This window comes from Aphelocoma coerulescens, chromosome 10, assembly GCF_041296385.1.
Source record: "Aphelocoma coerulescens isolate FSJ_1873_10779 chromosome 10, UR_Acoe_1.0, whole genome shotgun sequence".
Classification (NCBI taxonomy): Eukaryota; Metazoa; Chordata; class Aves; order Passeriformes; family Corvidae; genus Aphelocoma; species Aphelocoma coerulescens.
Window position 1 is genome coordinate 1,465,070 of NC_091024.1, and position 20,844 is coordinate 1,485,913.

The following is a 20,844-nucleotide window of genomic DNA, read 5'->3' on the forward strand; positions in this document are numbered from 1 at the left end:
CGTGTGCTGGGCTGGAAGGAGCCCTGGTCCTACCTGGGGACTGTTCTGTATGCAGTACTTGGGGTCTGCAGGCAAAATCTCTGTGAGAGATGGTGGCTCTGTCACAGTGCCACCCGCTCTGCAGAGGGCAGGGGGTTTGGGGACCTTTTTGTTGCTCTGGCAGCAGGTACAGGTGCAGCCTGGGGTTGTCTGCATGGTTGCTGTAGTTGTGTTTCATTATCTCATGGAACTGAGAATGGATCCAGCCACTTGTATAAGTTTTTCATTGTTTTTGCTGGAAGAACCTAAACCTAAAAATCTGACATTATAATTCCTAATCATGCATCTATAATGGTGTCTGGCAGGGCATTTGGCAAAGTCCTGTATGAACCAAGGAGTCAACTCCACTTGCACTATGTGTGCTAACACCTCCACCAGCCTGTCTGACTTTGGGTTTAGAGGACAGCTCTTCACTCTGTGACCTTAGAAGTAAGGGTAGTTTGGCAACGTTTGGATTTTTGCTTGTTTAGGTTGTGTGGTTTTCTTTTCTGTTGTGTTTGGTTTGGGCTTTTTTTTTTCTTTGTTGGTTGGTTTGTTGCTTTTTTAATGCAGAGATATTCATTAGTAGTCTGAAAGAACAAGAGGAAACTATTGGATTAATCAGTATAAATAAGTACACTCTCCATGCTCAAGAGGGGTTCACAGAAAGGGTATTTTCTTTTAGTGCTGTGGTCCTTGGGAATACTGTTCTATTATAACTTTAGCTGCTTTCTGTTGAGGTATTTTATTTTCATCTAAAAGAGCAATGAATGTGTAGCTCCTTTAATATTCAAATGAATATCATCAAGGCTTGATAAGTTTATTTCTGGCAGCAGCATAGCTGAACATGATGCTGATCACTTTGTTATGGCAGTGTTCTTCATGCATTGCACTTCAGTAACTTTGCTCTGATGGGCTTTCCTTGCATAGCTCAGAGTGACTTTGTAGCTCCTTCCTTGAGAGGAAAAATGACTTTCCCCCTTGTTTTCCCCTCTAGGCAATAAAACTTTAGAAAAAAATTTCCCCCCCCCTCTTTCAGTCTGTTTACATTTTTCCAGGGGAAAGTTAGAGCTCTATGAAAAAAGGACTAAGGCTAACTATAACTCATAGGTTCTAACATTCCTTTTTATTTCTGGTTAAAACTCAGATTCCTAAGGCAGATGGTCTGTTTAGTCTATCTTAAGTCGCCTCAGGAACAGTTCTACTTTAGTAAGACTTTTTTTCCTGCTATATATGGCTTTGTTATAACAAGATTAAAATAAAACCCCCCAGATGTTTGATGTATAAAATTACATTGTCCAGCTTGACAGAAAGCGTGTCTGCTCCTCAGCACCTACACTTGGTATTAATTTGTCTCCTGGCCTCACTGCACTGCTGAGCTGTAAATCAATGTAGAATCTGTCTGTAGGCTGGCAGTAGATGGTATATTTTTAATTAAAATCCACCTTCCTTTTTTTCCAGGTGTAATTTATACCCACAAAGTGCTTCTAGTAGGCATTAGTCAAGTTGCATCTACAACTATCTACAGGAGATATATTTTAGCATTAATTAGGAGGGGGACGCTTGCCATTAGGTGTCAATAGTGGCTATAGGGTGTGGCAGTATAAATATTATTGACAGACTGCCAGGTGTAATCTGCTGATGATTTGGACTGGCTCTTTTTCTGCTTGCAAAGCCAGCTGGCACAGAAGGTGGCTGCACCTGGAGGAACACTGCCTTCCACACAGGTGAGGCCAAGCCGGAGTCCCCAGGGCAGTGCCTGCTGTAGCAATTAAGGATCAGCAGTACCCGAGGCGGTGCTGGGAGGAATCAGTCTGAGGTGAATCTGGGGAATGAGAATGGATTGTGAAAGTGATCTGACAGCATGGGATACACACAAGTGGTGCACCTGATTTCATGGCAAACTGCAACCTATGGGTTTTGGGCTTGCTGCAGATTGGAGGACAAAAATATTCAAGTGGGGTTTTTAAAGGTTTTTTTCAGCTGTCTTTATGAGTCTCTGCAACTGAACTGTCTGCATTTACACTTTGGAAAGCAATGTTTTTGATAAAAGCCACCTGCAACTTGGTGATTAGGTAGCTGATCAGTGAATGAGGTGCAGCTGCAAAGGGCTGTTGGCTGGTACAAGGATGGGGCAATCTACACAGGTATTAGCTGAAGGAATGACAGCATCCAGAGAGATGGGAGGCTTTATCTAAAATCTTATCAGTGTTAAAATGAGATGGAATTAAGGACTGAGTTTTAGCAAAGATTATTCTGTCTGTTCACATGGAAAATGAGTCAGGTTTGGCATAACAAATGGTTGTTTACATCGCCCAGCTAAGCTTTGAATTGCTGTGCATTGCTTCAGTGCCATAGAAACCTGGGGTTGAAGGAAAAAGACTTTTTATCAATCATCTAATCCACTTCTTTCTCTGAGATAAGACTAGCAGGCTAGAAGAGATAGTTATCTGATCTGTTCCTAAAGACCAACATTCCTGCTCAGTGCTTGCAACTCTGACAGAAAGATTTTCCTAATGCCAGGCTAAACCTCCCTGGCTGCAAATATGCTGAGTGCCTCTCGTGGTGTCTCCAGCAGCCATCGATCCCTGTGTGCATGAACAGGGGTCAGCATTCTTCCAGTATGTGTGAGTGTGGAAAACATTGTCGTGCCATGATTTCATTTCTAGATTAAATAAACTGATCTTGAGAAGTGAGAGAATGAAAGTAACATTATCCACTACAGCTGTTTATTAGGAACTCTTCAACCTGTGTTTCTACAGGCAAGGTGACTGTCAGAGCTATATTAATGAAAAGCTATGCTTTGGCTGGACCTGATTTTGGAGTTTGTTGTATTTCAGGCCAGGTTTCACCTGGCTTTGTAGAATTTGAGGGTTAGTGCCTGGTTACCAGACCTTGTCACCTTTGAACAGAATTCATTATTTCTTCCACTAAGGCATTGCCTGAGATGAAGCAGCGTAGGGCAGATGGTTTTAAAGCACAAATTCACACCCTAGGAAGCCAGCTTCCTGCAGGGAAGTCTTAACAGACAGGACTGGAAAATGTCCATATTCCTTGGCCCGCACACAAGCGAGCTTGGCAGCGAGCAACCTCTTGAGAAGATTATTGTGTAGGTGGGTTATGTATGGGAAGTCCACACAAACTCTTTTATGTGCAAGAACTGAAACTCGGGCTATAAAGAAAGTAGTGGCCCTGCATGCTGTGGGAACACTTTCCACTGTGGCTTACAGCAGGGTTCTGAGGGATGATGTGGTGTCACACCAAGGTCTGTGTATGAAGGTCACAGAGGAAAGCCCTGTCCTATCAATTGGTCAGGATCTTTTTTTTTTTTTTTTTTTTTGTGCTTGATCCCACCCTGCAAAGACTTGTATCAAAGAATATACCAGTGGTCATCAGCAGGTTAATTCTGCCAAACTCTTTCTGGTACATTCTCTTCGGTGAATGGCTTTCTTCATTTCAGTGAGAATATACTGAAGGGCAAAGCAGAACAAGTCAACACACGGTAATTTCAAATTGTGGGGTCTGCTTTGGTTCCAAACATATTTTCACTGCCAGAAAGCTAAACAGCTGGAATCAGAAGCAAATGGAAAAATGGAGGACAAAAACATAAGTGTGTCCTCTTTAGCTCAATTGCTAAAAATGTGAATTTTCCACTTTTGCTGGTAACATCCCTTTGTCTGATGATACGCAGTAGCACTGCTTATTGAAAAAAATAATTACAGTCATCTGTTTAATGTGACAAAAAGTCAAGTCTGGTTAAGGTAAAGTAGTGAACAAACTTCATTCTTTTTCATAAAAAACTTCTGAAAGACCTTATTGAATGCATATGTATCTTTCACATTTAAGATGATGTGTGAACTGCAGAAGAGCAGATTTTTTTCTCTGGTAGGGAAGTCCTCTCATAATATACCTATAAAAGTACCATCAGTGACTGTGCCCTGCATCAATATTAGTATTTACATAAAACATCTCAGGGCTCTTACTGCACAAATGTAATGAAACATTCCTGACCTAAAAATAGTAAAGGTAAAAACAGACAAAGAAGGCCAGGAATGGGAGGAGAAGTAGATACAACTGAAAAACTTGCTTAAGGCTGTCATTAAGATCCTGCTGTCAGCCCAGTCCTTTATCCATCAGGTTTTGAAAAGTTATCATATGGGAGGTTGCCCAAAGAAATTAGCCCAGTATCTTTACAATGTCCTTAAATTTCCAGTTTTATTTGCTTTGAAGTTCAGGAAGGTGTTACTTAACAGCAATCTGGAGTGGCAAAGTGTATTTTGAGTGATTTACAGATACCTTTTACAATGTACTAAACTGGTGGGAAAACTGTCAATATGGAGCTCCAGGTTTAATATAAATACAGTGTTATTGGTGCACAAACCTAACTGGGAGGTCATACAAAGAAAGGACTCCTGCCACTTTCACTTTTTGGGTTTTTTTTCTGTTGTTTTGGGGTTTTTTTTGTGTACATACTTTTTTTTTTTTTTTAATGATGGAAAAACTTATGTGGGTATTTTCTTTCCATCTTTTTCCAAATGAGCATGGGAAAACATGGCGAAGCTCCTTAAATACTGCCTTCTCTGTCACTCTGCACGTCTGTCCCTGAGTACTCTGTCAGAACAGCTCTGAATTACATAAACCCCAGATCAGCATTCCATCTGTTGAAATCTGACACATCCGTGCACATCCTAGTCTCCTTCCTAAACCCTTTCAGTGCAGCCATCTAGCATTTCCTCTGTGATGTCTGGTCTACCTCAATAACTGTGCTCCTGCAGAATCAGTCCCCCTGCTTCCAATGGCTCAGCACTGTCCCTAGATTAATTTTTATTTGCTATAGACAAGCTTCTGGCTTGCCCTTGTCATTGTGGAAGCTGTGTGTCTGTGAGCCCGAGTGGTAGTAACTTTAAAGAACAATTTTGTGTGTATGCATTAGTATGAAATCTTTTTTGGTATATCTGCTAAAAAAAGAGAGGGAAGGAAAAAACCAAATAAGAGCATCTAGTCCAACTTCTACCACAACCTAGGTCTGCTACCCTCGAGGTCTGAGAAGAAGTTGCAGAAGATCAAGCTGCAGGTTTTTTCCCCTTAGCAGCAGCACTACTGTGTGCAGGTCCCCTGAGGGATGCAGTTTCCTGGCCATGGTGCTCCCTGGGACAACTCTGGAGCACAGAGACTGCTTTATCTCCAAGAGGTCTGCAATGCCCTGCAGCATTCCTTCTGCCCCAGAGCTGTTATTCCACACCATACATCTCAAGAGTTGTGGAGTCCACATTTTCCCTGGCTTATTCAGGTTGTGACATTTGTCAAAAAAAATTTTAAAACTCGCTGTTACCTACTGATATGTGTGCACCTCCCGTTCATGGTAACAGGGAATGATGATCAGTAGAGTGCAAAACATGAGCCAACAGGATAAATGACTTCCACTCTGCACAACACTGCTCTCTGTACTTGCTGTTTCTGATGTTCTGTATATTCTTGTGAAGGAAATTGCTTTTTTATTGTCTTTCTGCCTCCCTGGGGATGGTGTTAACAAACCTACCGAAGTCTGTGACTTGAAAGTCTTCAGCTTTTCTTCTATATATAGCATTTCCTTACTTAGGGAAAATAATTTTTGTCCGCTTTACACATGTACAAAAAAAGCTTAGTTGTATTCAATCATATGCTGTTTGTATAAAAAATGTTTTCAACTCAAAAAAATGCTAGACCAAGGCAAGCTTCAAACCAAATAAATTCAAGTAGATCTGTAAAACTTCTTCAGCAACAAAATTACTGTGAGCTTTATGATCTCATATGTATTTTTATCACTTTATCATGGTAAAGAAACCACATTGCTTTAAAAGCAAGCTAAGTACTTATTTAAAGCTTTGTTTCCAATCTCTTTAATAGCGTATGAGCAGAGTTTGTATTTTAGTCAATGATGAAGTGACTAAGCACAGGCCTTAACTGTCCCTAAAATGGTCCCTATTAAGAAGTGTAACTACTGCTTTAGTGCCTGTAAAAGAGAGAAGTGAGGTATTCCAGAATTGGTTGTTTAGCATAATGGCACGTGTGCTATCTGAATTCCACCAGAAAAGGCTATGAGGAAAAAGGATTTATGAATATAGAAAAGCTTCTTCAGTGACAAGTATATAATTATTTTTTAAACAACCTCTTGCAGTCTGCATGGGTTATTTGGTGTGTCTAGTCATGCTTTATTTCGGTGCTCAGAGGTATTTCACGTGCACCCTTCTGCTTGTCATTGACTGCAGCAACTTCAAGGAAATTAAATTCTGTTACATGGAAATATGGAAAACATTGAATAATCTCTCCCCCACCATCACCCTGAATTCTCCTCCTACATGTCACTTGGCTCTTTTTTAATACCACCCGGCTGTTGCTAAGGCACGGCTTCCCCTGCGAAGCTCTGGAAGGTAAATACACAGAGCTCTGAACAGTGCAAGAGCAGCTGCTACTCATCCTCCCCACACGGACAGGCAGGTGCAGACACAGCTCTCGGGAACCTGAAAGCTGCACAGATATTCTGGCTGCAAAATCCTGAGTGTGAGATTGTCCTGCTGCACTGTACCTGCAACTGGGGAAGGGCAGAGCTGTGCTCTCCCTGCCTGCTGGGCAGGGCTGTCCCCCCTCCTGTCCTGGCTGGTCACACACGAGGTGCTGCTGGCCAAGGACACCTCAGGTGGGTCTGACAGAGCCAGTGATCCACACAGATGTGCTGTGCTGGAAAATGGGGGCCGTTTCTGGGAACTCTGTTTCTCTTCCCCAGTGATGGAAGATGAAACCTGAGTGTCAGGGTGGCTGCTCACCCTCCAAAGGGCAGACCTGGCCCAATTTTAGCTTGATTCAGCTCAGGCAGGTCAGTAGCAGAGTGGAAAGGTGGATGTAGACGCTTCTGGTGAGTCTGTACATACTTGGCAACTCCTGTGCTTCAGACCTTTCCCCAAAGCCTCCCTTTGTGTGTTTCTGTGCTCTCATCTTTGCCTCATTGGCACAAGAAAACTGAGAGACATTCTTGTCCCAAGTGAACAAGAGTTTAGTTTACAGAAGCATCTTTTGCCTTCATTGCCTTTTCACAGCTGTTTAAAGCTTTCTGGAGGCAACTTCTGTGAATTCTCTTCAAATATATTTTAATGAAAGTATATTGTCACTTTTTAAGAAATATATATTTGTAACCTCGGGTGAGGGAGATCTGCGTGCTGTGGTTCAACACAACACTCTCTAAAATGGCAAGGCTCTGGTTTCCTTGATTCCTTGTAATTAAGCTTTGTCACTAGGAAACAGTGTCCTCCTCTGACCCCGTTTGATCGGTGACAGTCACAGACTGCTGTGTCTGGTGACAGAGGCAATTCTCCCCTCGATCTGCTATTCAATCCCAATGATTTGAACTTACAGGAGTGAGGATATACTGTTTCTTCAAGGAGTTGTTTGTTCAGGAATGCATTCTGGAAATAGCTGGGAAGCTCTTGTTATCTGTGAAGATGCTATTGTGTTCTCACTTTCTGGCAAATATTGCATCTACCTGTTTCAGTATTTCAAAACCAAATTAACTTTCCTGATCCCACTTGCAAGCCCACTGTATTTTTTGCTTGCCAGAGGAGGCAAGTTATTTCCTGCTTCTAGAACCTTTAATTACAAAGACAAGCTGCTATCTTACTTCCATCAATTTCCCCTTTCTTGAAATATAACCTGACAGTATTTACTCCCTTTTGTAGTGGTAGAAATCATAAACCCAAGAGCATCTGAGAAGAAATGAGTTAAGGAAGAAGAATCAGATCAATACTGGAAGAACTGAGGCTTGAGGAGAACAGCACATTGGCTGGGGCACAGAGAAATGAGAGATCAGTTAAATGGCAGAAAGAGGTGGCTATCTGGAGAAGGAACACAAATTGGTAGCGTAAGATATGAGGACGGATATGGAAACAGAGGATTTAAAAGTATTCTAGAGGTCAGAAGATGGAGAATATAGCCAAAATCTTGGCACCTGCCTTCCTGCAAGGGCCTCAGCCTCTTTGGTGGCAGGGGCAGTCAAAGTGAGGGTGCCAGGAGACTTCAGACCCTCTGTGCCCTCTGCACGTGCCTTGCCTCAAAGCAGGAGGAGTTTCTGCATGTGCTCCCAGGGCACAGTGACACTGCTCCTGATGAAGTGGAAACATCCATTTATTCCAGCCCAAGTATGTGGCAACCTCACCCTGAAAGTGGCTATTTTCTGGCTCTTCCTAACTAGGCTTTCAAACACCTAGCACAGAGTAAAACCAACGAGTTCAAGAGATGGTTGTGCAGAAGTGAACGATACCAACTAGTTAAGAGCCCTAGCTCACAGTCTGGCTTCAAAACTGGAGGAGATCTCCTGGTCTGGAGGATAAACAGATGCCAGCTGATTAACAGCTAAGTACTGGGACTGCTCTAAGCCCTCCGGCATCCGATTTAATCCAAACTATGAAGTTAAATCATGGAACTGTGGAAAACACTGGTATTCATCTGTCCTTAAGACAATTTGTTCTTGGCTTTCCATCAGTTCTGTGTGATTTCTGTAAGGGGAAGTGCTCTGCAGAGAAATGCCAGTGGTGACTGTTCTGGATGAGTGTACAGGTCCGGGGGTTTTCGGTGGTTGTTTTCTTTTCTTGTTGCTTTTGTGTTCGGTTGTGGGTTTGTTCTGTTTTGGGGGAGAGGAGTGGACAGGACTGCAGGCAAGAGTAAACTCCCAGCTATATCTGCCCCAAGGATGCAAAGTGTTACATCCTTCCTTCTTATGCAGGATAATCTGATACTGACCTTTAAGAACTGGTATAGAAATAGACTCTTAAAAACAAATGCAGGTAGGAGAGAAACCTCAGCTGAGGCCAGGCTAGATTTACACAATAGAAGCTCGTTTCTGACACCAGTGAGGTTTAAGCACTGAACAGAAACTTCCTCTCTTAGTTACACAGACCCTGGGATATTTAAAGGGCACCAGTTAGTCCCAGTGGGTAAGAAGGGGACACACTGGCACTGTACAAAGTTTGTGCAAGCGGTCTTTACACGTACTTAGGTTTGAACTTTTTATCCCATTCTTAAACCTGTAATTCCAGTCAATATTCTTCCTCACCAGTTCTTTATCACTTTCTAATGAATCCAGTAGCTGTGCATCATAATGACTGTACTGATTACTTCGGTATCTACTAGTAAACACTTCTCCTAAGAGTGGAGATGATTAATAATGTATAAAAATAGTGAGGCACTAACTATAACTTGCTTTGAAGTGAACATGAAGGTCACTCTTGATACCTTCAGCCCACTTCCTTCTCACTTCTGGGAGTTAGAGGGAAGCGATGCACAAAAACACAAAGCTAAAATTAAATGCAAGTAAACAAAAGCTACAGACGTTCACCTGGCCTAACACAATATGGCACACAGCTTTTGTTGGAAAAATCATCTGAAAGATGGTTATCTTAATTTAAAAAAATAAAAATACCCCTGACTTTGAAAACTTGTATTTGTTTGATCTGCATCTGTCAGTGATTTGACCATGTGAACTATATGCTCTAACAGTAAATGGAAAACTATTTGGAAAGAAAACACTAACACAATAACAGTGTTAATACATTTCTCCAACGAGAAAGAAAGAAAGAAATAATTTAGTTTTTCCTGCAACACAAACTGCTTGGATAAACAAAGTTAATGCCAGAAATGAGATGGTGATAAGTGAGGTATTCTGCTAATTTTTACCACTGGTGTTTCAGAAGATTGCCTTTCATATTAAACTAGCACTAGTAAGAAGACCTAAGCGAATGTCTCCGTGGTGAAGGGTTTGCTTCATATCACACAGGGCATAATCCTCCTGCTTTATTTTGTGTTGTTCTATCAACAGATGTCAGCCAAAATCTACACCCATACAGAGGGACTGGTCAGTCTGTTCCTCTGCAGGAAGGCTGAACAGAGCCAACTGCTAAAACCTGACATAAACCAGCATCTGTACCAAGGAGGGATTAGTGACCACTGGAAAAGAAATCAAAGTGACTCTTGCTCTTTCTCAGCCTTTTTTGTTAAAGATGTCTGCCTTAAAGAGCAGAAAAGCTCACTGGCTACCAGCCAGGGTCTGAGCTCAGCCTGGCTCCTCAAGATGATGTCTGAGGCTTGGGTATAAAATTGTAGTTATTGCAGCAAGTTAGTCTCAGCCTCCCAGAAGTCTTCTCCAGCTGCACATGTCAGCCTATGAAATGACCTCCCACTATGTAACTGGCAGAGAGATTTCTGCAGGCAAACAGCAAATAACACACTTCTAATTGGGCAAGGCTCCAAACCCAGGTCTCAGCCCAGGGAAGCTGCCCTGAGCAGGGTCCCCAAGCAGTCCAACAGCCCTGGACAGCCTTGAGCAGGGCACCAGAAGCCACAGTGACAGTGAAGAACCTCTGCACCCTGCTCTGACCACAGGGTCTCTGTCTGCAGATAAGCCAGGACAGAACCTGTTGTCTGTGCATTGTGCTGCCATCTGGATACAGCCTGAATTCTTTCCCACACTCCAAATGTTGTTTAATTCATAGTGGCCACTGCCATCCCCTGTCTCATGCCAGGACATTCAGTGGGAGGCTATCTGGCATGGGCTGAAGCAGTGCCAGGAAGGGCATTAACAGATAAACAGTTCAGAGGATTGTGTACCACTGCTCGGGCTCGCAGCCAGCTCCTGCTTAGTTTACCAGATAAAACAGCAAGGTCTCTTCCAAAGTTACAGGGTTCTCCTGCCTTCCTGGGAGGGCCTGTCACCCTCAGGCTGATGCTGTGGGTAGAATGCAAGTACCAAAGGCTTCTCAGACAAGCCAGGTCTTCAGGAAAACTTTCTCATCTGTCTGGCCTACTGTTGTCCTTTTGGCTTGGGATTTACAGCTTGATTGCTCTGTTACCAGCAAAATAAGGTGACTTATTCTTCCCACCACGACTTTTTAGTCTTTGCTGCAGAGGAGATGAAAGGCTAAAAGATTTATTTCTTCAAAGGGGAAGTGTGATTTTTTTTTTTTTTTTTGAGGCAGTGCACCCATTGCCTTGTACAGGTCATTCACTGCTGCCAAAATATCACATTAAATAGAACTCAGTCCCATCCCAGACCTTTGGCAAGGCAGACAGGAATGGCCAATAATTGCTGTGGGGCAGCAATTACTTCATATTCCTACTTATGAACTTAATCTACCATCATAAATTCCTTGTCCATATCCACATATTAGGAAAAGCAGAGGCTCTTTGCACACTGACTGCTGGCAGTGTCAAAATTTCAGGTTGGGGAGCAGCTTAGTTATGATCTTGCACAAGCAGGTGAGCTTGGGCTTCCATCCAGTGCTTCATGAAGTTCGTATTTCCACTTGATTTTAAGAACAGAAGCTTGAGCAAATGGACTTGTTCAACTAAATTATTTATTGTTTGTCCAAGGGGTCTAGTCACCTTGATGGAAGTGGGATTATTTATGGTCTTTACTATGATCACAGTGTGATTAGAAATTTTCCCTTTCAAAGTGTTTACTCTTTTTTTTTTCCTTCCTGCTGGACAAGACTCCCTAAGTGACAGCTGCTGTGCTAATGAGGGGTCTGTATGTAAACCAGCAGCCCAGGTGTTTCCTGGAGGGAGCACTAAAGATTAAAGAAAAAATTCACCCAGCCAGGCTCTTGGCTCCCATCCTTGCTGCTGCCTGCTCATCCCAAAGCATCTCTTGGCAGAGACCTGGACGTGTGCTTGCCTCAGTCTGCACTGTGATCCAGAAAGGCCTGGAACAGCTTGGTGCACGGGGTCCCATGGCATGTTAGTTCATGTCTGTTGTCTGTCCATCTTTTTTTCAGTCATCTTTGTTTTTCCTTTGATTTCCAGCAAAAAGGGGAAGGGAGAGCCCTTTGTCAGACAGTTGCTAGAAAGAACTTCATAAAAATGTTTTGCTTTTTAAGTTTTTTTTTTCTAGTTTTCATACCTAGAATGTTATCTACCACTTCTTCTGGCCTGTCTGAGGTCTAATAAATATTATTGGATATCTGATTTGGAACTTTCTATGTAGAATCAAAATAAGGCTTTGATAAACCAAACCCCTCCTTGTTCACACAAGTATTCCTTAGGGCAAAGTATACCTTGTATTGTGATAAATATTTTTCAAATGGCTGGTGTGATACTGCAAAAGGTTAAACAATGCCTGCTTGCACTATATATCACATAAGCACATTACTGATGCCTCAAATAATAATTGTTAAATATCTTCATTACACTTTCTAATTCATTTTGTATTTACAAGACTATACTAGCTCTTGAATGGTATTTAACTCTGTAAAACAGTGATTAAAATATGTAACAGGCTTCAAAGATTAACATCACAAAACTACAGGCAGTTCACATAGCATGATAAATAATCTGCAGAAAAAATTACTTGCTAAGCATTGCAAATCAAATAATATTACAGCTCTAGAAAAATTATTCATGTCTGCAGAGGTTGATTTACACCAGTAAATAATGTGTAAATCCATTGGGTTTTTTACTGAGTATATATTGATTGTCTGGGGTAGAGCTCAGATAATTTTAAATGCATTACCATTTTTGAGCTAAGAGTTCCAGGGTCAGTCTTGGCTCTGTTGAAGATGTACTGAAGTCATGATCAGGCTCCCACTGCACTTACGGATACAAGCCTGGTGATAAGGTTGTCTTCATTTTGTTGTCCTTGCCACTATACAGAGTTGTAGGCTTCATACTGTCAATTCTTAAAAAAAACCCCCAGAAAACAAAACCCCTCTCACCAGAGCAGAGCTCTACTTGGAGTACAAGCTGCTCTCTTTCCTAGGCCCAATGTCTTTTGACTTCTGTGGAAGGAAACCCAGAGAAGGGACCAGCAACAGTTTGTTGTCCACAGTACGTCAAACTTCATGAGGATAATCTGTATTGTTTCAAAGACCATACAGGCAGTTTAGCCTCTGGTTATCACGTGTTTCTAGTGTAACATAATGGTTCCATTAAAACAAACATGAAAATCCATGTTGTGACTCAGTGGCTTGTACAAAGGCTTAAATCAGTATCACATAAAAGCTGTATGGCCAAATTCCTGCCTCTTTCAGCCAGGGAACCTGGGACAAGGCACACCAAATGAAGGTCTGACATCTTTTTTCTCCTATCTGCAGAATTTCCAAACCCACTGCAGAATCATTTCTGTTGGCGATGACCCGAATTTTGTGAACTGTTACTCTGAAAGATGACATGGAGGATGATTCTTTCATGTGGCAGGATGACTATGAAAGAGCTGAGGAAAAGGAGACCATTACTCCATTGAAAAGGGCTTTTTGAAAACCCAACCTCTCAATAGGTGGACATTAAAAAATGAGAACAATGTTCTATTTTAAGATTACCTGTTCAGTTCTCAAAAGCTCTTCTGTAGGACAAGAAAAAGAATGTGACTAGTCACCTCTACAGTAAAACCAGAAATTTCACTAGCTAGTAAGCATGTAACTTTTCTTCTTTTGCACCCCAATATATAATTTTGTTTTCAGAATCACAAGGACTTGTTTAATGTTCTTAATAGGAGTCTGTCTCATGAGTAACCTTTTTTCAAAACCAAAGCTTTTTGACCCTATAGGCAACTCAAGTGCAAAGCAGTAATAGATGGGTGTGGGAGATGTGTGGGAGCCAAGGCTGTAGAGCTGAATGTTCTTAGAGGTGTGGTGCTTTTTGCTGTTTGTTTGCTTTAAAGTACAGCTAACATCTTGCACTGCTCATAAGGAGCTTTTTGTTTGCACCAAAGGAATATGGAGATGCTGTTGTGACAACAAGTTCGGAATAAATACAGAGAAAACCTTTCTGCCTCCTTTGAGACTCAAGTTTCAAGTGGGCTTTTAAGGGAGATGAGGCTGCTGGGATCTTGGAGCGAGATTCCAGCTGGTTCCTGGAAGCCACGTGTGTATGGCAGATGGTGGGGGTGCACTAGGTGTGCTCCTGCACACCCATGGGACTCCCAGGAATGGCAGGGGTGCTGCTCCACTGGGACAGAGCAAAAGGCTGGGGAGAGTATTGCCCGAGTAGTGCAAACCCTGAAACGGGCTGTGCTTTAAACATCTGGCTTGCATCAGCATTGTGGAGCCCTGGAGGAAAAGCAAACTGCATCACACTGGGCTTGAACAATCGGGCAGCCCAAGCAGTGGGCAGTGGCCACAGGGAGTTTGAACCGTGCCAGCTGAAGCCCTGAGAAGTGTGAGGACTGGTAATGAGGCAAGCAAGCTGAACATTCGGGTTGCTGTCAATTTCAGTGCAAAATTCTAGCTGTTCTAAAATCAGTGGCCAACAAAATCAAACCATTACCAGGACTTCATCCCAAATTCTCCTCCGAGGCACTGTGCCTGCCTTGTGAACTGTGAGCATGGCCCTGGTCACTGGGCTGTGTGGGCTGTGCACCTCCCTGAACAAGGTGGTGACTGAATCCCACACTGCAGCCCCTCAGCTGCTGTGCCTGCAGCAGTGACTGACAGCCTGACTACTGAACACCCACGTACAGAGAGAGGCTGCACTGTACATATGGCAGAGTACAGAAAAAAAGACCAAAGGAAATCTAGCAAAAAATTCTGTTTTTCAGACGAGGTTGGGGGATACAAACAGCAAGTAATTCTTTAGTGCAGAAAAAAAAGATTGCAGCTGGTCAAGAAAAAATGTCCACATTTTCTCTCTATTCCAGTTTTATTCTACTGCATAGGCATTTGCCATGTATGGCCAAAATACCAGATTTTTCTTCTCTTAAATAGTACAAAGAAGGAATAGAAAAGAGGAGGGGAGACTGATGAACATCAACTCTTGGCAGCTAGCAAGTGATGACATGAAAAGCACTTATGGCAATCTCTAAGCATGGTTATTTTTAATTTATTTAAAAGAAAATCCTATTCAGAACAGGAGTAAGTTGTTGGCAGGAGCTCTGTTATATTAATTTGTCTATAAATGTAATATTTGTAACTTGCTCTTCATGCATGGCTTGGAAGATTTGTTTGGATGAAAAATTATAGCTGTTGGTGGTCTTTGCAAGTAAGCTCAGCCTAACAGAGCTCTGAGAATATAAGGAGCTCTGTGACCTGTTGCTGGTCTTCTTTAATTCTCTAGATCTCAAGTAAGAAAATACAAAGCAAGATATCAAGAGTAGACACTCCTAGCATTTAAAACTGATCTAGATGTAAGATTATGCTAAAAATGTTCTGCTGGGAGACTAGACAAGATAATACATACTTATCTTATGACTTCCTACTGTTGTTTATCACTGCTGTATTAATAGGACAGGTGAACTATTTCACAAAACATATGTTGCTTTTCTGCCTTTGTAGTTAGAACATTGTTTGATGTTTAAATCTTTCTTTTTGGGGATGCAGGAGGCTGTGGGCTGGGATGAAGTACGTGTCCAAACTGGACTGGTCACGGTGAAAAGATTTTTCTCAAAGATCTAATAACATAACATGGCAACTTTCTATTTGGATTTATTATGATCACTAGGACTATTTCAGGCATCATTCCAATTGCACTCACATCTGATGCCAGTTAACTGGCTTCAGAGAACGATGTCTATGACTTCCACCATGGGAAGCTGGAGGTCAAACAGGTCCCTTCTGCACCTGGTGTCAGTGACAGCCCAGCATCTGTTGTGTGCCAGCCGTGTGTGTGACACCCCTGCAGCCCCCTCCTCTGTGTGTGTGACACCCCTGCAGCCCCCTCCTCTGTGTTTGTGTCTATGTGTGTGTGTGACACCCCTGCAGCCCCCTCCTCTGTGTTTGTGTCTGTGTGTGTGTGACACCCCTGCAGCCCTCTCCTCTGTGTTTGTGTCTATGTGTGTGTGTGACACCCCTGCAGCCCCCTCCTCTGTCTGTGTGTGACACCCCTGCAGCCCCCTCCTCTGTGTTTGTGTCTGTGTGTGTGTGACACCCCTGCAGCCCTCTCCTCTGTGTTTGTGTCTATGTGTGTGTGTGACACCCCTGCAGCCCCCTCCTCTGTGTTTGTGTCTATGTGTGTGTGTGACACCCCTGCAGCCCCCTCCTCTGTGTTTGTGTCTATGTGTGTGTGTGTGACACCCCTGCAGCCCCCTCCTGTCTGTGTGTGTGACACCCCTGCAGCCCCCTCCTCTGTTTGTGTCTATGTGTGTGTGTGACACCCCTGCAGCCCCCTCCTCTGTTTGTCTGTGTGTGTGTGACACCCCTGCAGCCCCCTCCTCTGTGTTTGTGTCTATGTGTGTGTGTGACACCCCTGCAGCCCCCTCCTCTGTGTGTCTGTGTGTGTGTGTGACACCCCTGCAGCCCCCTCCTCTGTTTGTGTGTCTGTGTGTGTGTGTGACACCCCTGCAGCCCCCTCCTCTATGTTTGTGTGTCTGTGTGTGTGTGTGACACCCCTGCAGCCCTCTCCTCTGTGTGTGACACCCCTGCAGCCCCCTCCTCTGTTTGTGTCTATGTGTGTGTGTGACACCCCTGCAGCCCCCTCCTCTGTTTGTGTGTCTGTGTGTGTGTGACACCCCTGCAGCCCCCTCCTCTGTGTGTCTGTGTGTGTGTGTGACACCCCTGCAGCCCCCTCCTCTATGTTTGTGTGTCTGCGTGTGTGACACCCCTGCAGCCCCCTCCTCTGTTTGTGTGTCTGTGGGTGTGTGACACTCCTGCAGCCCCCTCCTCTGTTTGTGTGTCTGTGGGTGTGTGACACTCCTGCAGCCCCCTCCTCTGTTTGTGTGTCTGTGGGTGTGTGACACCCCTGCAGCCCCCTCCTCTGTTTGTGTGTCTATGTGTGTGTGTGACACCCCTGCAGCCCCCTCCTCTGTTTGTGTGTCTGTGTGTGTGACACCACCGCTGACCCAAGGCTCGGACACCCGGAGGTGTGCCCGTGAGGTGACAGCGCATCTCTGGCCCACGTGCTGTGCTGGCAGAGCGAACCTACCTCTGCGTGTTCCACACAAGTTTGTCGTCCCCGTTTTTACCATGTGTGCAGGAGGCTCTTTGACTACGGCACATCAACCATCATTTGTTTCGCATAAGACACAAGAACGCGAAGGTTTGGAAAGGGCAGGAGAGATTTTTTTTTTTTTTTTCTTTTGCTTCTGTCTCATCTAAGAACTATGCGGGTTGCAGCAACCAGACAGCATGGTTCTTGGTGACAAGTTAAGACTTGAAAACAAAAGCGCAGCGGCCCGGGGGCTCTGCGTGCCCGCCCCGGAGGGAGGTCTGCCCTTCTGTACGTGCGCCAGGCGCGGTGGTCCTGGAGCGACAGCGGAATGGCCGTGACCGAACCCCCGAAAACTTTGCAGCCTCTGGATATAAAGCATCAGCTTGCGCCAGCACCGCGATTGAAGCGGCTGTCACGTCACAGCCCTTGAGGGCAGCTCGCCCGCAGCCCGGGCAGCGGCGGAGCGGGGCCGCGCCCCCAGCCCGCGGGTTCCGTCCCCGAGAGCCGCCGGAGCAGCGGCCGGGCCGGGGCGGCCGCTCGGCTCTGCCGGTGCCCGCCGTGTGCCGGGGCCGCGGGGCTGGCGCTGCCCCGTGCCCTGGGCCTGGCAGCGCTGCCCGGAGCTGCCTCACGGCCACGGGGACCCGACCCCGCACCCGCCCGCCCGCCGCGCAGCCCCCGCTGACCTGCGGGCGAGACCAGCTCGCCTTCGCTGAGCTCCGCGGAGTCCGAGTCCATGCTGCAGGCACCGGCGGGGCCGGGGGGCAGCTCGGGCCGCCGCTGGCAGGAGGAGCGCCCGGAGCGGCGGAGCGCAGCCCGCTGCCTTCTCCTGCGCTCGCCGCCGGGCGCTGGGTCCGCGCCACCACATGCGGCCACCTCGCCGAGTGCCATTGGCTGCGGGCGGAGCGGGGCCGGGCGGGCGCGCCGAGGGCGGAGGCAGCGGGGGCGCGGCGGGGGAGCGGCTCCTGCCCCGCGCCCTTACGCGGGTTGCGCTGCCCGGCCCCCGCCGCCCCGCGCGGCGCAGAAACAGCGAAATGACAGTCCTGCACGCTGCCATCGCATCTCCCGTCTGGCTTTTCCATCGCTCTTCTTGTGGGCATCTCCCTCGAGCTTCAGTTGCCTTGTCTCTTGTCACCGGCTCTGTCCCCTTAATGATAAGTGTCCCCAAAAATTAGAACAGAGGAGGCCGGTGGGGAAGTGCCAGTTCATGTTGGGTATTAGTGCCCAGAAGAATAATGAAGGTCTGAATACTGTTGCTTCCTGTTGGTATGTTCTTCTGAGGGAGATAGTGCAATATCTGGTAAATGGCCATGCCATTAGATTGTTTTGAACTGAAAAATTTATAAGTTGGGTTCTGCAGGCTTTGCTTCTGTCCTACAAGCTACTGCAGTCATGAGCCATCCCTTAATTCAGGTGGTTGAGGTCACTCGTTCAGCTCTGAGGTTAGACAGATCTTTCCCTTTGCTTTTGATCCTTTCTAATTTTTCTTGCTGTTATAGACTAAAGGTGACTTGAACTCTAGCACAAAAATCTGAGAAGAGTGTAACAAGAAGTGCTTTTCTAACTGGGAACCAAATGCCATCCTAAAACAGGCATTGGAGCTCTACCTGATCCATGGATATGTCATATCCTGAAAGCCAGCCAGGGCCTTCAAGACTTACCTGCAGCATACTGCAGTCTCCAGCCAGAGGTTTATGCCTCTGGACCACAGATAGCTTTATTCTGGAACTCCCTCCCCCAAAACCATACACCCTTGTTGCTGGAAAAACCAAAGTCTGGATGCTGCTTTCAGACTGTATATAGCAAATTATCTATTGCATCACATTAAGCCTGACACTCTTGACAAGTGTGAACAATTTTTCTTAACATAGAGCATGAGATTAAAAAAAAAAAATTCTTTTATTGAACTCAAAAGGCCCTGTCAAATTCTTTCCAGTGATGGCTTATCCGATGCAATGCTACAATACTAAAAATGAAGCCAGTTTGGCTTATGTTCTAAGGTTGCTTCCCTGCCTTCAAACCAGGTTGAGCCTGAAGAGAGAAAGACCTCAAGTTTTCTGACCTTGGAATGCACACATTGCTATGGTCAATTTAGGCACAAAAACCTTCAGCCTCTGGAGTTAGAAGTTAGTTGTTAAGTAACTCAGAACATTGCTGACATAGCCTGAGCCTGTACTGTTAAGACACTTACGGGTTTTATTCCATGAAAACAAATTCTGACTTTTGTTTGTAGATGTTTTCGTTAAATTTAAAATTACGTTCAAATACTGCTGATTATAACCTCATTCATAAATTAGCATCATGTAAGGAAAAACATCTAAACTGAAGTGATTCTAGGGTTCTGCTGTGAAAAGCCAATGCAAAATTTGACTGCAGAATGTGTGGAAAATCTACAGTCATGATGTAAAAAACGTAGCAACAGACAAGTCCCAATATTAAGTTATAGAAATAATCCCAGATATAACACCAAGCACAGAATTCGAGAACTGGAAGGATTTTAGGCTCTTGTTGTTGTTGTTGTTTGCTTTTGGCAAGCACAAATGCAACCTAAACCACCTCCCTAATATGAGCACAGTTTAGAAGGAAAGCAAGTTTGTATTTGAGTGCAATTAATTAATTTTATGGACTGTCTTTAGTTGCTTGAAACTAATGATAATTTCTAACCTGGACAGATTCTGACTTTTTAATGGCACTGGCTGTAATCAGATAAGCAAAGGGATGCAGTGGTTTTTTGAAAGGACATGCCCAGCAGAACCCTTCCAGCTCCCTCAGTGGCAGAGGGGGCTGCCTCTACAGTGAATTTTGGGTCATGGACTGAGCTGACACAATGCAGCTGTGGATGCCTTTCCAAGGTGTGGTCAGGGCACTGGCATTACCCTATTTTCTGCGTGGGATTTTTTCTTTTCTGCGTGTATAGCCTTTGCTATAATTGGAATTAAATGTTAAACTCTTGAATAGTCCTACTTCTCTGCTACTGATCATAGTGCAGTTAGTAGAAGGAAAAGTTACTGTTCATAATCCTCTGAAAGATGAAAGTCCTAGCATGGAATGGTTAAAAGGAAAACCCAAGCCCCACTTATTTTACTTCTTGTCAGTTTTTTTATTCTTGTATAACCACGCTAATAGATACAATGATTGAAATGGTATAACCTAATCAATGTTGTATTGTGTCATGCTTGTGATACATACATTGGGGATTCTCATTACTCTGCTGTAATTACTTGCTGCTTGACAGTAAATGCTGCCTCAAGATTACTTTCCCTTTTTATTGCTGCTAACTGTAAAGCAGTTATAAAAGTTTTCAGCTGTAACAGAATGGGCATACTGTTTCATTTCAAAACATATGGTTAGAATTCAGGCTTTTTTTCCTCTCAGTGTTCTCTGCCCAGCACAGTCCTGCACTTGGTTTAACATGTGACCTGGAAAATTCCATATGCTTGGAGCTCTGAACTTCATAGTTTCCACTCGTTACTGGTGCAGAGAAAAGCACAAAAAGTTTATTAACAGCAGTATAGGCACTTATCTAGATGCCTGTCAAATGAAGCTCCACATGGAGAAAGCTGGCATTTCATGATTTATTTCTTGCATTTGGTACAAATAATGCAATTACATATTCATTGTTTTAAGCTAAATCTCTGTGACTGTAGCTTTGCACCCATTTCCTTTATTCCTTCCTAAAGATTGGCATGTTTAGAATCTGGAATGTTTTTTCTCAAGGCTCAGTTAATACATTTGTCTGTAAATCTCTACCAGTATGAGGTAGCAGGGGAGCTACGTTGGAACTGCCCCAGGTATTCCCAGTTATATGATGCCACATCACTGTGTGGTTCCTCCATTCACATTTTGGCTACATCTGGTCTTGATCTCCATTCCATATGGAACGTGGCTGAAATCCTCCTCTGCCCACTCATTGTGTGAGTGCTGGAGGTCTGCCTATGCCAGCTTTTAGGA

The 20,844-nt window shown here is 44.4% G+C and overlaps 2 protein-coding genes across 4 annotated transcripts in view; one reads left to right on the plus strand and one right to left on the minus strand.

The window, feature by feature from the left end:
- The window catches only part of TNFAIP8L3 (TNF alpha induced protein 8 like 3), a 46,587-nt gene extending 28,805 nt beyond the window's left edge, over positions 1-17,782 (minus strand). The window contains exon 1 of the mRNA XM_069025582.1: positions 17,580-17,782. Coding sequence (XP_068881683.1) covers positions 17,580-17,631 — 52 coding nt within the window. The 5' untranslated portion in view covers positions 17,632-17,782. The remainder of the gene's footprint in view (positions 1-17,579) is intronic.
- The window catches only part of GLDN (gliomedin), a 96,354-nt gene that overhangs the window by 184 nt on the left and 75,326 nt on the right, over positions 1-20,844 (plus strand). The gene's annotated exons all lie outside the window — the stretch shown is intronic.